Raw genomic sequence first — 19,834 nt, forward strand, 5'->3', positions numbered from 1 at the left:
ACAGTAAGCCTCACACATAGATTTAGGGATTTCCTTCCATTCTTCTCTGCAGGTCATTTGAAGCACCAACAGGATGGATGGAGATTGTTGCTGTTCGATTGGGTTTAAGTCACGGCTCTGGCTGATTAACTCAAAGAAAATCCCAGAGTTGTGCCTTTGCCACTCCTATATTGTCTTTGCTTTGTGCTTAGGGTTATTATCCTGTTGAAAAATGAGCCTTCATCTTAGTTTGTGGTCCAGAGCACTTTGGAGTGGGTTTTTTAATAAGGATACCTCAGTACTTTGTTCCATTAAGCTCCACCTAAACCATGTCTAGTCTGTCAGTCCCTTCAGCTGAAAAACAACCTCACAGCATGCTGCTGCCAACACTATGCTTCACCATTGGAATGGTATTTCACAGGTGATGAGCAGTGCCTGACTACATCCAAACATGACAGTCAACTTTGGTTTCATCAAACCAGAGAATTTTGTTTCTCACAGTTTGAGAAGACTTTAGGGCCATTTTGCAAACTCCAAGTGGGCTTCCATGTGTCTTTTACTGACGACAAGCTTCTGTCTAGTCGGACACCTAATTTCCTATGATGATCACTAGCTGTGCTCATTAAGCTAAATCAACAGAGATATTCACAAAATACTTAAAAGACTTTATTGCGTAATGTAATGGAATATACTATACCAGCTATACCATCCTGATTTTGATACATCCTTTCATACTCTAAATTTACTCCCATGCACTATCACTTCAAATATTATCATGTTTTGAATGATCTTGCAATGTACTGTATCTTGTTATTCTGAAACATGTTCTTGTTATGCTCTGTGAAGGATACTACATACAATAAATGTAGACTGACTGATTAATTAAAAGAGAACAGAAACAGCAGTAATAAGCAATTAGCATTTTAAAGATTGGTATTGTTCCAGTTTGCTTTGTAGATTTTGAAAAGTGAGGGTGATTGCACAGATTTTATTAATGTTACATTTTTAAGTAATATGAACAAAATATACAGTGGGTGTATTTAAGGTAGAACTAAAGAAGATGAATTATGTATTTGTTTCCTAAACCAACTTTCTACTTTATAGAGTCATGGGGCAAAATAGATATTAGCAGAACTGGACAGAACACAGGAACCAGTCTTGGATGTCTGCACATTATGGAGAAGAAGAAGAAACAGAATATGCTGAAATCAAATGGGGTAAGATTTGGATCATTGATTTCAACATTACTGTCCTTAAAAAAATCAGAAATTATGATAAGAAAAGCAATGAAATATAGAAAGGACATGAGAAAATTAAGTGAGCAACTGAATGTAGCAAAAACTAGTCAAATGTAAAGTCATTGTGGTAGACAAATGCTTTACCAAAGAGAGGAATCCAGTCTTTTAAAATGAATTGTGGCATCTCATCAATTTACTTTATTAAATGTAGGTTAAACAAAGAACTTTAAATTCAAAGAGCATTTTGTACACATTATTCATATATTCCCTGCCAAGGAAGATCAAAGAGAATGTTTTCTTACAGTTGAGGACAAATTATACTAGCTAGATGTGTAACAGCTTCACAGTATAATGAAAAATGAAACAGAAGTGAAAATGTAGTTCGACCTAAAAAAATATATAAACACCTTTCTTGCGATGTATAGATACCTAACATTAAAAACGGCAAACCCATCTTGGTATTAGACATCCTGAGATAAAGACAAGTAGGCTATTAGAGAAATAATTGATGACCCGACAGCACATTTTCATTTCTATAAAATTTAAAATCCTTAAACCCACTTAATCCTATTCAGGACTTGTATTCACACTCAGCCAATTTTAGAGTCAATTTTTAAAGTCACAATAGCAAGTCTTCTAAAGGGGGAGGCCGAGGCACTGTGTAGTGGGCTCTACTTTAAAACATTTTTGATAAAAATGCTAACTTTAAGTTTATTTTTTTTCCTCATTCTGGTTAAAAAGCAAGCAAGTGGCCAAACAGTCTCAAAGCTTACAGAGAATGTATATAGTGTATAGTGCAGGGGTCCTCAATCACAGTCCTGGAGGGCCGCAGTGGCTGCAGGTTTTTGTTCTAACCCGGTTGCTTAATTAGAAAGCAATTCTTGCCAATAATTTAATTTCATGGCTTGTTAGTGCTTTAAGTCTGCTATGTCAGGTCATTCTCATATCCTAGATTTTCTGCCCCTTTCTAAGAATATCATCCAAATGATTTGAAGGTTAAAATGGATGAGTAATTCTCAGTCCTTCACTTTTTTCTCTTCACTTTCCTTCCAAGTATTTAATTAAACCAACTTGTATACGATAAATACACACAGGTGTAAATGGTAACAAGCTAAATGGTGAAATGCTGGTCTCTTTTGTCATTTGGATGTTATTACTAATTAGGAGCAATTAAAAACCAAGAATACAGCTGTTTAAGACTAAAATAAGCAATATGGGTTCAAAATCTTAACAAGCGAAACAACTAAAGTGAAGCAGAAGTGTTACTTGAGCAATAAGTGCTTCTTATTAAACAAATGGGTTGGAGCAAAAACCTGCAGCCACTGCGGCCCTCCAGGACCGTGATTGAGGACCCCTGGTATAGTGTCATGCCAGTACTAAATCCTGAAAATTTACTTTACAATGTAAAACATTTTTTGTTTTATTTGGTATATACAGTATTAGTAAAAGTTAATGCATTGTGTGTTTGTTGAAACTATCTACAGACCAACAATGAACTAACAGTGATGGCCAATAGGAACATGCACTGTTCCAGCAGCCATACATCATTACTTATATGGACCAATATGAAGACTGGGCTGGTGGAGAGTATTCTAGTGCTAATAATCTTCTTATATAAAATAAATGTGAGATGGAAAACAACAGGGACGCATAGTCCTGCTGTTGCTTCTCAATTCAAGTGTCCTAGGTTTCATATTGAAAGCAGGTACATATGTGCTGGGAGATGGGCTGGCATTCCATCCAGCATTACTTGCTAACTTGAGTCCAGTAATTACATAACAAGTGAACAAACTTAGTTCAGAAAATTGACACCTGGGAAATAATTTATGTGAAATCAATAATAAATTAAACTAAATGTTTTCCCTCCAAAAATAGCTGTGCAATATTTACTGTAGTTTCCTACCTGAAAGCAGGACCAAGTAAAAAATAATAATAATAAGGCCTGTAATTAACTGAAGGAGTGTGCATCTGAAACATCAGTAGAAAATACAGTATAAAAGGGTGCCACATGGACTTATCCATCTTAGCACAAAGTCACACACATACTTGCTCACACAGGGCCATTTTAGAACTGCCACTTAACCTAGCCTGCATGTTTTTTAGAAGTGGGCAGAATAATAAATACATTCAAAAAATAAGTAAAACATGCATTGTACACACAAACATTTATTAGACATTGGATTCAAACTGAGGTTGATTGATCTGTCAGGCTAATATGGAATAATAAAAAAAATAGTTTAAATTGAAGATTATCATTTATAGTTTTCATCATTTCAGAGTTCTTTTAATAAACAATTTTATCAGAAACCTTTTAAGCATTTTAGAAACACCATATGAACATATTTCTTTTTTCTTCCCTCAAAGACTGCCCGATTGCTGTTATCATTGCAACACCTGCAACCCTGGATTTCTTGAACATCCTGACTCAATTGCGGACAATTCGATGTGTTATCTTCTAATGAGAGGTGTGTTTAAACTTTCAAATGACACTACATTCCACATTTCAGATTTTTTTGTAAAGCTATTTTTGAATCTGTACTGCTTCAAACAGTAAAATTAGAAATATTATGTCAATATTTCATAACAGTGTTTTTTTCTGGATATTTCTGACACATTCACTGACACTTATATAACGTTTGGAAGCTAATTCCAACACCTTTGGAAACACTAATAGCATCCAAAGTGCATTTTTTTTTTAAATGTTACTGAATTTTGCAACTTACTCTGCTGAAACATATGTATACAATATAACTAATTATTCACGTGTAAAAATTCTGAAAGTGAAATATATGATTTTTATTTTGGGGGGTAGAACATGAGTATTGAGTGAAGGATGATGCAGTTATACCCAGTTAAATAAAAGTAGCAGAAAATGGACATAAATAAGGTTGAGCTTAAATGGGTTAAATAGAGCAAGAGAACAACTGCATTCACCAAAGAAATTATAATAGATAGTGTTGTTCTGAAAATTCAAATGCAATCTCTTCATACTCTACGTATTATTCTTTGACAAACAAAACATGATTTAAGTTTAAAAACTCTATTGTTATTATTTAGGCTACAGCAAAAAGTAACTTTCATTGATAAAATGTGTGGTACATCCTCTTATCAACTGTAATTTATTCTCACAAAAACGTTTGATTTTATTTTTAGCTTATTTCAAAGCCTGAATGAACCTATTTCCAATGTCTAATTATCCTAGATTCCTGTGCAACTGGTCATGTCTTTAATCTTGAACACTTTATTTGTTCTGTCTCTCTAAAAAGACTCAAAAATTGCCTTCCAAAATCCAACTGTCTATTAATCTCAGATCAAAAGCAACCTTAAAAAAATGAATCACTCTTGAACAGCAGACATTGCGTCAGCATTCTGCTTTGTTTAGTTTCTGTGCAATTGCTTGGAAAACACAAAGCACAGCCTTGATGGCTTGCATTCACACAGATAGCAGGTGATATCACATTGAAGACCCCCCTTCTTGATATATAATGAAACAAACACACCTCTGATATTGCATTTAATCCAGAATCTTTGTCAAGCAGCACTGAATTAAGAGTAATAATCATATTCTGTAAGGTTACACCATCCGTGTCACTACTACTAGAAGTAGCACTTTACAGAATTATAAATACCACTGAAAAAATTATTATTTTGTTATATTTCTAAGACTTAGCTACTATTCCATACTACCTGCCAAAGCTTGCTTACTTGTAGACATTGAATATGTGTAAAGTTCATACAGTATATCTCACAACTTGAATACTGACCTAAAAAGAACATACTTCATTACATAATTCAATCTGGCTTCCAGCAGGGTTACAGATAAAAACCATATTAAATTAAACTATAAGTTATATTGTAATTCCATCTGATACATAAAAATCCTAGCATCAATATTATTTTAGATTTAAAAGTAACATTTGCTATTATTTTTTCAGCATTCAGAGAATTTAGCAGGAATTTCTGGTACAGTTCATAGTTACCTTATTTTTCAAATTAATTTAAATATGTACAATAGTACTGTCTCATTCCTTCCTATAGCTGAACATGGCATCCTTCAAGGTTTGGTACCAAGACCTATTCTCCTTTCTCTATATACTGTATGTTTCCATTAGGTCATGTAATTCAAAGACACATTAACCTTCATTTATAGTGTATTTTATGGAACTCATTTGTCAACATCAGTTAAACTAAATGATGCATCTTCATTAATAATAAATTACTTTAGTGTGATGAAACAGTCGATAAGTTATGATTAAATCCTCGGAAAAACATAAGCTCTTTTAATAGATGGTAATCCTACAGATGCAATACTTAAAACTCTTTAACACAAAAAGCTAGAATGTCAGTCTGCCCCTAGTTTAGATGCTATAAATGTTGCAAGCTTGACATTTCTTAAAAAAAACTTTCTCTATTTTAGAATTATAGAGAAATGAAAATGTTATTTTAACTTTCAAGGCTAGTTCATTCACTGATTTGAAGTAGAAGTGAGTTTTGTCATGTTTTATTATCAGGCTGTATAAATTATTTGTTTACAGTTAATTCTCAACTCAGGCAAAATATCATAACCAGAATGATGATAATATAATCCAACATCTTGTTCTAGTTAAGTTTACAGCCAAGTCTAACATCTCCCTTTTCATATGTAAAGATGTAAAAGGCTTCACCTCCCCCTCAAAAATGTTATGTAAATGGCTATGAATGCGTTAACTCCACATTGTATATTGCAGTTTCAAGATTAAGGTTGGTTTAATATTCCAAGGATAAATAAAACTTCTGTTGAAAGGATACAGTAGCTGCAGGATACCAAAACTCTAGAATGATCTTCTAACATTATTAGACAGGCTCTGTCTCTCCAAGTGTTTAAATCATAGCTGAAGACACCTTGTTGGAGCATAACATGTGTTTGTTGGAGCTGCTGCAAAAGCTCTTTATTATGTTTTTAAATAATTCAATTCCTACAGTTGTTTTGTTTCACAGAAATTAACGTTTCCCCCATTTTCTTTCCGTTCTTGGAGTTCTGTAGTAACACTTAGTGCATATGGTCATGTCATGTCATTTTCTAATCCACTTAATCCAGACCAGGGTTGCAACAGACTTCAACGCTATCTTATCACTAGCACAGGGCACAAGGCAGAAACATACCCTGGACCGGGCTTCAGTCCATCATAGGGCAAACACACACAAACACACATACCAAACAGTCAATTTAGTATCACCAATTCAACTAACTTCTGCATGTCTTTGGACAGTGGGAGGAAACCATAGAACCGGAGGAAACCCATGTAAACACGGGGAGAGCATGCAAATTCCACAGAGGAAGGACTCGGGATATAAACCCTGGACTCCTTACTGTGAGACAGCAGCACTGTGCCACCTTAGTGCATATAGTGTGTGCTTTATATGGTATTAGATGGAGCTATTATCAGACTATCCTAACATTCTCCTTTATCATTTGCCTATATTATAATTTGATTCAGGGCATCGTTGATCTATCCATCCATCCATTATCCAACCTGCTATATCCTAACTACAGGGTCACGGGGGTCTGCTGGAGCCAATTCCAACCAACACAGGGCACAAGGCAGGAAACAAACCCCGGCAGGGCGCCAGTCCACCGCAGGGCACACGCACACACACACCCACACCCACACACTAGGGACAATTTAAAATTGCCAGTGCACCTAACCTGCATGTCTTTGGACTGCGAGAGGAAACTGGAGCACCCGGAGGAAACCCACACAGATCGTTGATCTAATACAGTGTAATTTGAGGCACAAAACCTTTTGACACATTAAATATATTTAATGAGTATTTGATGGGGATTTTCTTTTACGTTTTTTTTTTTTTTTTTTTGTATAACTTTTTATATGTATCCTGACTGGACTGTATTTGTAAAAAGTGTATAGTATGCTGGTTTATCTCTAGAAGTTTACTTAGTAAGAGTAAATGGAATTAAGCCATAAGTTAAATCCCATTCTATATTTTAGAACAATTTGTAAAGTGAAATTATTATGTTGTTCCTGACAAATGTCACCTTCCTCAGTGCAAGAGACAGACTATTGCTCTTTAAAATTTATGGCGAATCCCAATTACTTTTCCCTGGGGAGAAATTTGCCTTTTTAAAGAAGCTGTTTAGATAGATAGATAGATAGATAGATAGATAGATAGATAGATAGATAGATAGATAGATAGATAGATAGATAGATAGATAGATAGATAGATAGATAGATAGATAGATAGATAGATAGATAGATAGATAGATAGATAGATAGATTTACACTGTGGTCTGCAAACACATCTTAATGACTAAAATGAAAGAAAATTTAAAAAGAAGGAAAACTTCAAACTTGGAATTCACAGTCTGAGTGAGGCATTATACACCCATATTGCTGTTAGTGTAAAGGAGCCTCAGTAGTGTTTCTTCATACACTTCTGCTCAATAATTCATTGGTTTAAAGTGTTAGTACTGTATGTCAGAGAGAGGAACTGCATCGTTGTTCATAACAACATTCAGTTTTAATCATCACCTTTGCTACTACCTCCAGGGGGTGCAGAGTGTGTCCCATAACTGAGTCTGCCCTTTTAAAAGTTTTAACTCAAAGAATAATATTGAGTTAGCTGGATTATTCTTAAATAGCATCTTGTCCTATTTATGCCAATTTTTAAGGTAAACAGTTTTTTTAGCAACTTTTATTGTTTTACAGGTTTTTCATGAATGATGTCATTTTGTTGCTCAGGCTCTGCTTATCACTAAAGGCAAGAGCCGTGCACAGTATGTGATGTCATGTTATCGGTTATTTAAACCGGAACCATCTGTAATGTACCATCCAGATTTTGTGAAGATAAATGAACGAATGCACAAGCGAATTCAGTTCTTCAGCAATCTACAGAGAAAATAAAATAAAGAAAAATAAACAAAGTTTTTGACATTTGCTCTTTTATGATCACTAGTTGTGTTTGCCATTGAATTAGTTTGCCTATGCCTGATTTTAGTGCATGACTTTTTTATGAACTTGTTCCTTTAAAAGTGCTCCTTGATACTCTCTAATAATCCATCCATCCATTTTCCAACCCGCTGAATCCGAACACAGGGTCACGGGGGTCTGCTGGAGCCAATCCCAGCCAACACATGGCACAAGGAAGGAAACAATCCCGGGCAGGGTGCCAACCCACCGCAGGACACACACAAACACACCCACACACCAAGCACACACTAGGGCCAATTTAGAATCGCCAATCCACCTAACCTGCATGTCTTTGGACTGTGGGAGGAAACCGGAGCACCCAGAGGAAACCCACGCAGACACGGGGAGAACATGCAAACTCCACGCAGGGAGGACCCAGGAAGCGAACCCAGGTCCCCAGGTCTCCCAACTGCGAGGCAGCAGCACTACCCACTGCACCACCATGCTGCCCACTCTCTAATAATTCTTCATACAAATCCTATCAACTATAATTCTGTTAGGCTTGACAATTTATAGCAAAGAATGCTGCAGCACAAGTGGTGGAGGCAAATTGGAAAAATCAAAACAGTTGACAATTGCAATGTATTCACTGCACTGTGTCATTAGTGTATTAAGTGAACATTTTGAGATGTCTTTTTATGAGTCATGTATTTAAATCTGTGCAGCACTGCATTTGCTGATATTTGTGTTAGGTCACTTATTGGAATGCATTTTGTTGTCAATGTACTAATAAAAAACATTTATTCATTCCAACTGATGACATGCTGCAAGCATTAGGACTGCTGCAGTGTTTTGATACCAAATGCTCAGGTTGTGTTTAATTTGTACTTTTGTGCTCATGTTTCAGGCTTTAAATATTACAGTGTTAGAGAGAGCTTATTATGAAACATGCAGTTTGCAAGCATTGTTACATAAAATCAGATACTCTGGGAAGCTACAAACTAGCATTATCAGTTCAACTCCAGCTTGCAAGAATGTTTGAAGACTAATTTATATTGAATTTAAAATTCACAAACTGAAGTAATTAAAAACAAAGCAAAGAAGCAAGAAGCTTCAGTCAAAATTGATAATCATATGCAAACTGTTGTGGATGTGTTTGTGTGGATGTATGGATGTGTGTGTGTGCAGGTCAACGTCCTATTGTCAAAATGACCTGTGTTACTGTAAATGTAAAGAAAGTAATGACCGAAAAAGAAATCTCCCTTGGGCAGATGAAATTGTGTGGTGATGACTTATGTGAAATTATTAGGAATGATCCTGTGTATATCTAATTTCTCTATTTATGCAGCAAAAACACTGTTGGCCTCAAGCTGAATCCTTTTAAATAGAGGTATGTGAGTCTCAAACTGCTGACACAGACACTATGTGATCATTAAAACCATGGATTAATTGGGCTTAGGTGGCTAGAAATCCATATTAAATTCTTAAGAGGGATGCTGTTAACTAGTATAAAAATATGCATTTTACAATAATTATTGTTAACAATTATAAATTTAAAAAGCACTGTCTTTGCAAATGCCACGTTTGCTTTTTTTTTTTTTTCATTTTTTAAGTTCATCAAATAACTGCACATTAACATCGTCATAAAAATGCCAATGTTTTAGTTTGTTTGATATCACAATTGTATTTACTATTTTACATTTCAAATGCCAACAAACTATGTAATTTGGCCAGGGGTTTGAATATAGCTATATAGCTTGGATGCATTTAGGCTCATCAGTTTGGAACCCTTTTGTTTTACTGTGTATTTAAACAAATATGTAACTGTATGCGTATGCATTATGCGATTAATAATTTTTAATGTTTGTAAGTTCATTTTCCCTGAGAACTTGTTACAGTGCCCTAAGCCTGCACTCAGTGAAGAGCTCTATACAAAAATAAATTGAACTGAGTTGAATTGGTGTCTATCAGCTACGTATATGTTTTGTTAGCCTGATCTCTAATGAGGCTAAAGGTTAGCTGTCTATTCACAGCTCGTCTGTAAATCAAATGATAAAGTCACAGAACATGCTATCAAATAGTCAACATGGAAAAGTCATTACAGTATGTGAAAAAGGAAAATGTATTTACAGAAAAATATTCAGCATCTTTATAAACATAGCAAGTATCTTCAGTAACATTTTTATTATTTTGCTAAGAGAATCTGTGGTCCTCGCCTGCTTCAAATGGTCAATTTTCCCTGTGCATAAAAAAACAAAAGGGGATGATTTGATGACCTGGGAATACTTGGCAGCATCACGTCCTCCTTGCTTACCCTCAATGCAGGCACTTCGAAGTGTAGAGTGCTGAGCCCCTTTCTGTACTTTTTGTTCACCTCTGACTGTGTGGGCAGACACAATTCCAACTCCTGATGAACCCACCATCATAGGCCTGATCATCAACAAGGACGAGGCATCTGACAGAGAAGTGGTCTACCTGCCGACTTAGTGGTGCCACGACAATAATCTCACCCTTAGTGTCAGCAAAAACCAAGGAACTGATTATAGACATCAGTAAGCAGAAGGCAAACAACACTTCCATCTACATTGTGAGGATGCTTATTGAAAGCTTGAGCTTTAAATTTCTTGGAGTAATTATTACTGACGAACTGAAGTGGGCATGACACTTTTCGCTTCTGTCAAAATGGCTCACCAGTGCTTCTACTTCCTCAAACGTCTGAGGAAAATGTACATTCCTCTATCTCTTCTCACAAACTTCTAAAGGTGCAAAGTAAAGTCTTCCAAGTTCCAATTCTTATTGGTGTCCTAACTTTTATTGACTATTTGCAAACTGTGTGTATTAAAACTGTATAGGAACAAACTATTGCTACACTCACTAAAGCATTATTTGGAAAAACATTTGCTTCTAATTGCGTCCATAATGGTGAGAAAAAAGGCAAATAACAAAGGAGGACACACAGACTTTGATAACGCTTTAAAGTGTAGGTCAGTCCTTTAGAGAAATTACAAAGAAAGCCAAGTCCGTGAGTACAGATTCCTCCAAAATCAAAAAGAACTGACCAGATGAAAGTCTTATGGGAATCAGTCTGGCAGACGCAAAGCCATAACAGAAATAGAAGACAAGGTTGTAAAAGAACCAGCAGCTTTCATGATTGGCATAATATTAATATACACATCTATGTACAGTATCTCTATATATGTAAATATAATAGAATATCTGTCTATCTGTATGTTACCTATACAATCCTATACCCTTTGACTGATCTGGATCAGATTTTGCATAGTTTTGCATAGTTGCTTTCTAGGAACATATGGATATTGACCCCAGGGGTCCCAGTGCTTTTTTTCCCCCTTCGTGCTACCGTTTGCATATCAGTGACACCTGCTGGCTGAGAGCAGGTGAAGCATCTGAACAGAATAAAACCAGACTAGCAGAAAAAATTACCAGAGCTTAACATTACTTACCTGGGCAACACCATATGCTGCTTCTATCTACTGTAATATAAAAAGGAGTATCTTACGGGGAATGTTGAGAGGCTTGATCGAGAGTGGAAGTGCAGTGTAACACAAATGAAAATCAAAGGGTTGTTGTGTAACTCCAGCTTTGTTGGCTTTGCTTCATAATTTAGGCAATAAGAACTGTTTTCCTTGAGCTAAAGGATGAGTCGGACATGACGGTGTTCATGATTACAGCTTAGTAAGGACTTACCACAATTCTGGAATCCAATCAGACCCAAAAAGAACAAATTCTCAATTCATGAGAACAGGCACATTGATAGAGAGGCAGTGTGGATGATGGATGGGTCAGCTAGCAATAAAAATAGGGTCACCATTTAAAAAACACATAAACCTTTGCTTTATTTCTTTCACTCATTCTACAGATATACTGAGGCAACGACAGGTACTTCAGCTAGTAAATATATACAGTTTAGATTTTTTTATATGGTTATACAAAAGTGAATCTACACTGGTGAAGTTGTCCAGGCCTCATCTAGGGACAACTAGGACTGTAATTTAATATTTCCAGTCTTATTTTAAAGTAAAGTAATATTTTAAAAAATTAAGTGATATTTACTAAGTAAATGTTTTCTCTTATTATATATATCAGATTTCAATTTTTGACAATACATATTTGATTTCAAATAAATCAAGACAATGAACTGCAATATGCTGCAGAACTGAATTGCAGTTCTTACTATACTGTGGTGTTTTCTTTTTTTTTGGGGGGGGGGGGGGGGGGGGGGGCTTACCATTGTTCTGTAGTTGGAGTTTGCATTATCTCCCATGTAGGTTTCCTCCCACATCCTAAATGTATGCTGTCAAGTTAATAAATTAATTCTATATAGGTGCCAGAATTGTTTCTGGCCTTCCACCAGTATAAGATCTGTCACCATCCTGTGGATAGATGGATACTGCTGCATCAATGTATCAATGAAAATGAATGGATGGATACTGCTGCATCAGTCTGACACATTATATCTCCAATTGTATTATATCAGACAATTCATCACAACTTTTTTTTTTTTGCTCTATATATTAATGTAGAAAGCCAGTCCTTCATATTTGACCATCCTCAACTCTGTTCTCACAGTAGCATGATTCTAGCTGACTACAAAAAAAAACACAAAAATCTTTAAGTAATTATATTCTGTTTGACTTGCTTTTTCTTCAGCCATTGAAGAAGTGTAAGGCATAAGAGCTTCTCATATTTTTTTTTTTCTAAGTTGACAATACATTATGCTTCATACTGTAGTGACGTATTGTGCCCCTGACACTGACCAAGTGGGTTCTTACTTTTTACACTGCTCTTTTATGTGAAGAGAAGGGTGGTTTGCTTTGCTGCACTAGCTGGAAATCATATGCAACTGGCAGGATTCCTATGTAGGCTCCCCTGCAGCTGTTTCTGAAGCAGTTCATTTGAATGATAGTTTGCCAGCTGATCCTGTTGATGACTCATCTGTAATGCCATCCCCATGCTGATGCAACTTGTCAACACCCTTATAATACTTTTCCCCATTTACTATCTAACAGATTTTACCCAGGTATCATACAACTCTGGATAATTAATCTATAAAAGTCAACAACCACAAAGAGTAAACCTCTTACCATAATTCCAGTGAGTAAGCATACACCCTTCCCACAATACGTATGAGGCACCATGTCTCCGTAACCAATGGACAAGAAGGTAATGGATATAAGCCACATTGCTCCTAGGAAGTTACTCGTTACATCTTGTGCATCATGATACCTGCCAAAAATGAGAATAACAATTTAAATAATGAAACAACTTAAAAGAAGAGAAGAAAAACTATAAGGCAAAAGTAAATGATTAGAACCGTTGTATGGTATAATCAGTGTTGTAGATATTGTTATGACCAGTACTGTACTTTAAATGGAGAATGTCTTCACCGGAGAACTTTTTCAATTCTTAAAACAAAATGTAAGCTTAATGGGGAGAAACAAGACTGACATATAGTAACATTTTTATTTTGTTCCCTAATTGCTTTACACCAGCCAATAGTAATGTGCAAACTGTGCGAAGAGAATGGGCGTAATAAATATGGAATGCCTTTTGGGTCAAAAATATCACTTTACAAACACGTTAAAAGTGGTTAAACAAGTTTAAACTCTGATGTATGAAAGTGCCGTGACACTGTTATATGGTAAAAACTACTCGCTGTGATTCAAAGTATGTGTATCTGAATTATTATTTTTATAATGGAGCTTATAATCGTTAGAACAGTGTATTTGATTAGGGAATATTACCCATAACATTATCTATTTTTGACATTAGTGAGCTACAATATGTATGACCCAACCAAACTTCTGTTTTGATTGTGACTTCTTCAATGAAAAAGACAAAGAGCTGAGTCCCATAAAAGAAAAATGAACAACAACTTGTGATATTTACTACACCTGGCTGTGGATTTGCCAATAAGAATTGAGTATGTTCGTCTGAAATTATTGTTGTACCAGAGTTTGTTGTAAATTGTAAAACTTTGTACTGTATTTTTCAGCATCATTGGATGAGTAAAATTATGAAATACAAAAAAAGAAAATTGTAACTATTATAGAATAACACTAATTACCTGAGACATTTTTGCCACAAACAGTTAGGAAATGCGATACACTGTAAACAAACTAAATTTCTGAAGTGAAGGACTCAGCAACTCGTTCACCATGCGTATATTACTTTTTAAGAAAGAAAAATAATCAAAGGATGTAACTTTGGCATTTTCTTTTATTAAAATATCGAATTAGGCTGCAAGTAAGAGTTAGACAGCAGGCAAGCTTTTTACATCTGTTACAAAATAATTTTTACATCTAGTTGGCCTTAGATCTGTTGACCTTTTATATCCATTGGTCAAGTGAAACTATGTGTCTTTGCCAGTGGTTATATATATCCAATGACACAATGACAGCTCTAGTCTTGTCCGGTGAATGCATAGTTATTTTACAACATATCATGTGCACGCTACAAAAGTAGATATAATTACAACAGATGCATCTTTGTCAGATAGTATAAATAAAAAAGAGAATTTCACAGGACCACATTCAAAGGTTGTTTGATTTGGTGCCATGGAAAAGACTTTATAAATGTGCAAAACATGTTAGAGATGCAGTGTGCGTGCTTGCAAACACAACAGGCAAGCTGAATTTTATGGCAGGAGCTGTAGAGGGACATAATAAGCCCACGATCAGAAAGTGCACCAAGTGTGACTGAGGTAGTACAATATAAAGCCAGATGAGAAAGTCATTTAATCTTGCATGCATGTCGTCAGTCCTTCCTGTTTATTGTAAGTCACCTGGGGACTTCAGGAGAAACATGCAACATCCAACCGATTTAAAAAAAGTCACATTTAGATAACCGTTTACATCCATGGGTAGTATTTTACAGTATACAAGTCAAAAGCTAGGCCAGAAAAAGTATTGCTGCCAGATTGTATGTTTTTTATGACCGACTACCCAAAAACACATTAATCAGCTGAAAGTTTCTAATGGTCCACTGGTATTTAGTATTAAAATAGAATAAAGAATAAGGCAATCAGGTAGGTCTTTGTAAATTATGCATGAATGTATGGTAGGCTAAGATTCACAGAGTCACTTCTACAAGATTCTTCTGGAAAGTGTGCAGAATTTGTTAAGCGAGTGGCTGGCAGTTGGTGTGTGTTTCATATCAGGCACATATTAAACCTATTAAAAATCCACATTCTAGACTCACACACAAGTCATTTGGGCAAATACAACATTCTACAGTATAATATAATAAGGATGTGTAAAAACATACACTTGTAGCAACTTATTATCTGAAATAATTACTCCTGAACAGCTAGTAGTCTGGAATTGTTTTTTTTTTCTGAAATGTTTGGTGAAATCATATTATTTGCAGGTATAATAAATATGTAGAGAATGATAGTAACAAGCCTGCTTAATCCAGACCAGGGTCGCAGGAGTGAGTGTGGCTGGAGCCTATCGCAGCTAACGTGGGGCACAAGGCAGGAACAAACCCTGGACAGGTCACCAATCCATCACAGGGCAAACACACACTAATTTAGCATCACCAGTTCATCTAACCTGCATGTCTTTGGGCAGTGTGAGGAAACCCACACAGACACGGGCAGAACATGCAGGATGTGAACCTCCTTACTGCGAGACTGTACAAGTATAATAACTGAATGACTAGTTCATTTAGTTAAGTCTATTAATGTCACCATAAAAATTTTATCCATAATGTGATAAATTTTGGGCACAAGCACCAGGGCAATGTAACATCACTACATAATCTAAGGTGTACTTTGGTATCTAAGTGGAAGTTGAAGGACTTGTAGAAAACTTCACACAAGCAGCCTATAAGCCCAAACTTAACCCAGGTGTCAGGAGTTTAAGCTCTGAGCCATCATTTGCCACCGTGCCATTCCTTCTTTAAACAAGTTAGGCATTTCGGAACATTTAAATGCATTTGAGGGCTTAGTTGAGTTTATGACATGCAGCATTTCAGATTTTTGTTTACTTAATCAAAGAGTCAGTTATGTTTTTGTTTATTAAATATTTTTGCAACAATGATTTATACAGGGCTATTCAAAACGAAAGAGCAGATTTCAAAAATTTATTTCAAATAAACTGTATAAGACAGAAACACATTCCACAACATTACTGGATAGAGGAAAGTTCAAAGTTTGGTCCTATTGTCCTTAAGGTTGCATGCACTCAACATGAGCACCATGTGTAGCGCGACGAACATCAAAATGGTAGACCATTTCTTGCTACACACGAGTCAACTGGTCCCTAGTTACTGAATTCACAGCTTCCTCAATTTCATGTTGCATCTGACGTGCATGGACGACCAGTGCTTTTACGTATGCAACCTTCTTCTACAATTTTTTTATGCCACTCGTAAATTTGCTTATGACGAGGAGGCTATTTGTTGAACCCTCACGTTGCACTTGAACAATGGACTCACACTTTGCAAATTGCAGAATGAAAATGATTTCTCTTGTGGTGTTGTCGCCATTTTACTATAAATGAGAAACAACGCCCGCGGCTTTCACTGGTACTTTTAGGCAGGCTTTTAAACTTTGAACTCTCCTCTATCCAGTGATGTGCGGAATGTGTTTCTGTCTTATACAGTTTGTTTGAAATAAATTGTTGAAATCTGCTCTTTTATTTTGAATAACCCGGTATTAAAAAATAACAGTAATATTAAATGCAGTTACATGCATCAGTAGACTACATTCAATACCTGCTTTTAATAAGAAAATTAAAATGTCATGCAGTATACAACAAAGCACAAATAAGTTTAAGGGGGCTCAATGGCTTTCATTCAATGAAGATTCAAATTCAAGTGATGTGAAAATAGTATCGATTGCTGTGCTTTTAATAGATGTGAAAGGTCTGTGATTAATTGTAGTTTGTTTTCTTTTTATAACAAAAGGGATCTCAAAAAAATAAAAACTCCATTAACCACCCAACAAGTATTTAGTGCAGTAAATTCAATCCCCTCTTTCTCAACCTTAGTGAAAATATCAAACTCTTCAGTTCCCCACTAAATGCCATCTCATACTATATCAATATTAAAGTGAAATTACTAAAAGGAAAAGAAAATTAACAATACTAGCATAAAATCACAATCGGTATTACTCTATGAAAATAGAACATTACTGGAAATAAGTTCCACATCTAACTATTAACATTAGTTAAACAATGTAATTCATTAAAACTATCCAAAAAAAACTTGAAAAATAACTAATTTATTGTATAAAGGGAATAGCAAAGGTGAGAATTATCTTAAAAGATTTTAATTCCAGTCTGAAGATATCTGGATGGGAAAGTGTCTCTTCAGGCAGTAATTCCAGCTGTTTGTCAAATGTTATACCACTAAGCAAATGTTTTAGCATGGCACAAGCTATAGTTCTGCTCCGTCCTTTGCCATTGGCAGCATAGTCAGCCTCTTTATGCACCGTAAAAACTGCATAAAACAGTGCGTTCCTTGTTATACAACCCATGGCTCTGATGTTCTGCCCTTATATTAACTGCAGTTCCCTTTCTATCCCTATGCTATCTTTATATTACTTAGGAGAGCTGCACCTTTCCTGCGTAATTAACTAGTTCAGATACCTTTTAGCCGCAGGTTTGCGGCATCTGATGTTTGTAATAATAATTTGCAGATAATGCAGGTATAAAGTATTTTATACTGTAACAATACTGAGGACATCTTATTTCACTCTATTCTTAATCTTTCCTCTTCCATTTTCTTCCAGATAGGTGATGTCTTTTGTGTGTGTGTTTCTGTATGAGTGGCTTGAGTGCACACCTCTCCCAGAGTTTTGAGTGACTGAGGATCAGAGTGGCTGTCAGTTGAGTAAAACAGGAAAACATACAAAATGATGATGAAGTAAACACTGTCAAGGTCATGTTGAAACTGTAAGCTAATTCATAGTTTGACGTCACATAGAATGTTTCTCTGTTTTAAGATAGACAGGTTTACATGTTTGCGATTTAGAAATTTCAAAACTCTGTACAGCACAATCTGTTTGTGATGTCTCAATGATACTGCACTTCCTTGAAGAACAAGTGAGCCACATTTCAGCACAATTTGTCCACTGAAGCCCAAGTTGTTTCATGTGCAGACAGACAGACATGGCTATCACAATATGTGCTTCCCAAATTATACGCAAAAGCACCTAAAAATACTGATTAAGACATCAGGGTAAGAAAATTTGTTTTCTTTAATGCAAGAGAGGAAAATGCCACTGGTGCCTCTTCTAGAGTTCATTCCCATCCTTGTGCAAAATGATTTGAATATAGGCATTGGCTCCCTGCAACTCTGAACCTAATAAGCAAGTTAGAAAATAGATAAATATAAAGATATAAAGGTATTAAAGATCATTTGGTTAACTGTGGTTCTAGCTAAAATGTTGTAAACGATGATTGCCTCGGCATGTAGCCTTGTAGACTAATCAATGTTAATATTCCCCAAACAAAAAGACACACATTAACTGTAATGTAGAATTCGTTCCACACAATATGGGATACTGCACAGTGTTAATCAGCTGTAGGCAAGTGGACAGGCTTACTTATATTTAAATTAAAAAAGCTTAATGTTTTACAGAAACAATAAAAAAGACATTCAGTGTTGTGTTAACTAACACTACTTGATAGCTGATTTATGCAGCAGTATGCCTTGAGGGTGCAGAGAAGGTTTCGTTGACTAGCAATCTGTTGTAATATACACAAACACAAGACTAAATCAACTGAACATGGGCTGTCAGTATTTGGCTTCAGCATTCAGTAATAGAGCTGATATGACGTCATTCATAACATTCAGCCCACCATTACTCTTTGGGTAAGCTGACATATCGACACATTATATTGTGGGATTAAAAAAAAAGGTGCACTCTTTAGAATTTACATTTATCTTCCAGTTCTGTGAAAATGGTAATTCAATTGTGTGATAACTGTGTGTGTCTGCGTGTTCCATGGTAATCATTGTTAATATTGAAAGTTTCTAATGCTACAAGTACATTAAATTCACTTTGAAAGGGGGTATTTTAGGGTGTTAATGCTACTTTATGACACATATTAGTTTACCATTAGGATTTTCCCTTTTCTCTTACAGTGATTTATTCATGAATTCCTATGTGCTGTAATTCACTTAGTTATTGAACCCACTTATTCTATTATTGGTTTACAGAGAGACAGACTTTATGCCAGCAGCATGGAGCATAATGCAGGAAGCAGCTCTGAACTGGAAACCTATAATTCATAGGGCAGGGTCATACTCATTCAGTACTGGGTCAGTTCAAAGTTGCCAATTAACATAAACCATTTTTGAGGTGTAGGAAGAAACTGAAGTTTCTGGAAAAAAACCTACACCAACAAGTGAAAAACTTGCAAACTACACACTGAAGGTGGAAAGATAGAGAATCAAACCTGTGTTTCTCTGCAACTATTAGTTAGCAGTCCAGTGATGTCAGCACTAGCTGTGTAACCTGTCTAAGTCATGTTGAAACCTCACGCAAACCTCAGCGTTAAATTTGCGTTGCACCATGTAATGCATGTGTCTCTGTTATATGCCATTTGGTATGGGATTTTTAAAAGCAGTTTTAATGTTTATGATGTGCCATCTTTTGGAATGAACTAGCAACCGGACAGACACACAGACACTTATCCATTTATTAAGGTGGATACTATTCTCAATTGAAATCTTATATGA

At 35.7% G+C, this 19,834-nt stretch overlaps 1 protein-coding gene across 1 annotated transcript in view; it reads right to left on the bottom strand.

The window, feature by feature from the left end:
* The window catches only part of LOC114645537 (small conductance calcium-activated potassium channel protein 3-like), a 340,671-nt gene that overhangs the window by 55,587 nt on the left and 265,250 nt on the right, over positions 1-19,834 (bottom strand). Inside the window, exon 4 of the mRNA XM_051923803.1 lies at positions 13,228-13,369. Within this exon, the coding sequence (XP_051779763.1) occupies positions 13,228-13,369 (142 nt within the window). The remainder of the gene's footprint in view (positions 1-13,227; positions 13,370-19,834) is intronic.

This window comes from Erpetoichthys calabaricus, chromosome 2, assembly GCF_900747795.2.
Source record: "Erpetoichthys calabaricus chromosome 2, fErpCal1.3, whole genome shotgun sequence".
Taxonomy (NCBI): Eukaryota; Metazoa; Chordata; class Cladistia; order Polypteriformes; family Polypteridae; genus Erpetoichthys; species Erpetoichthys calabaricus.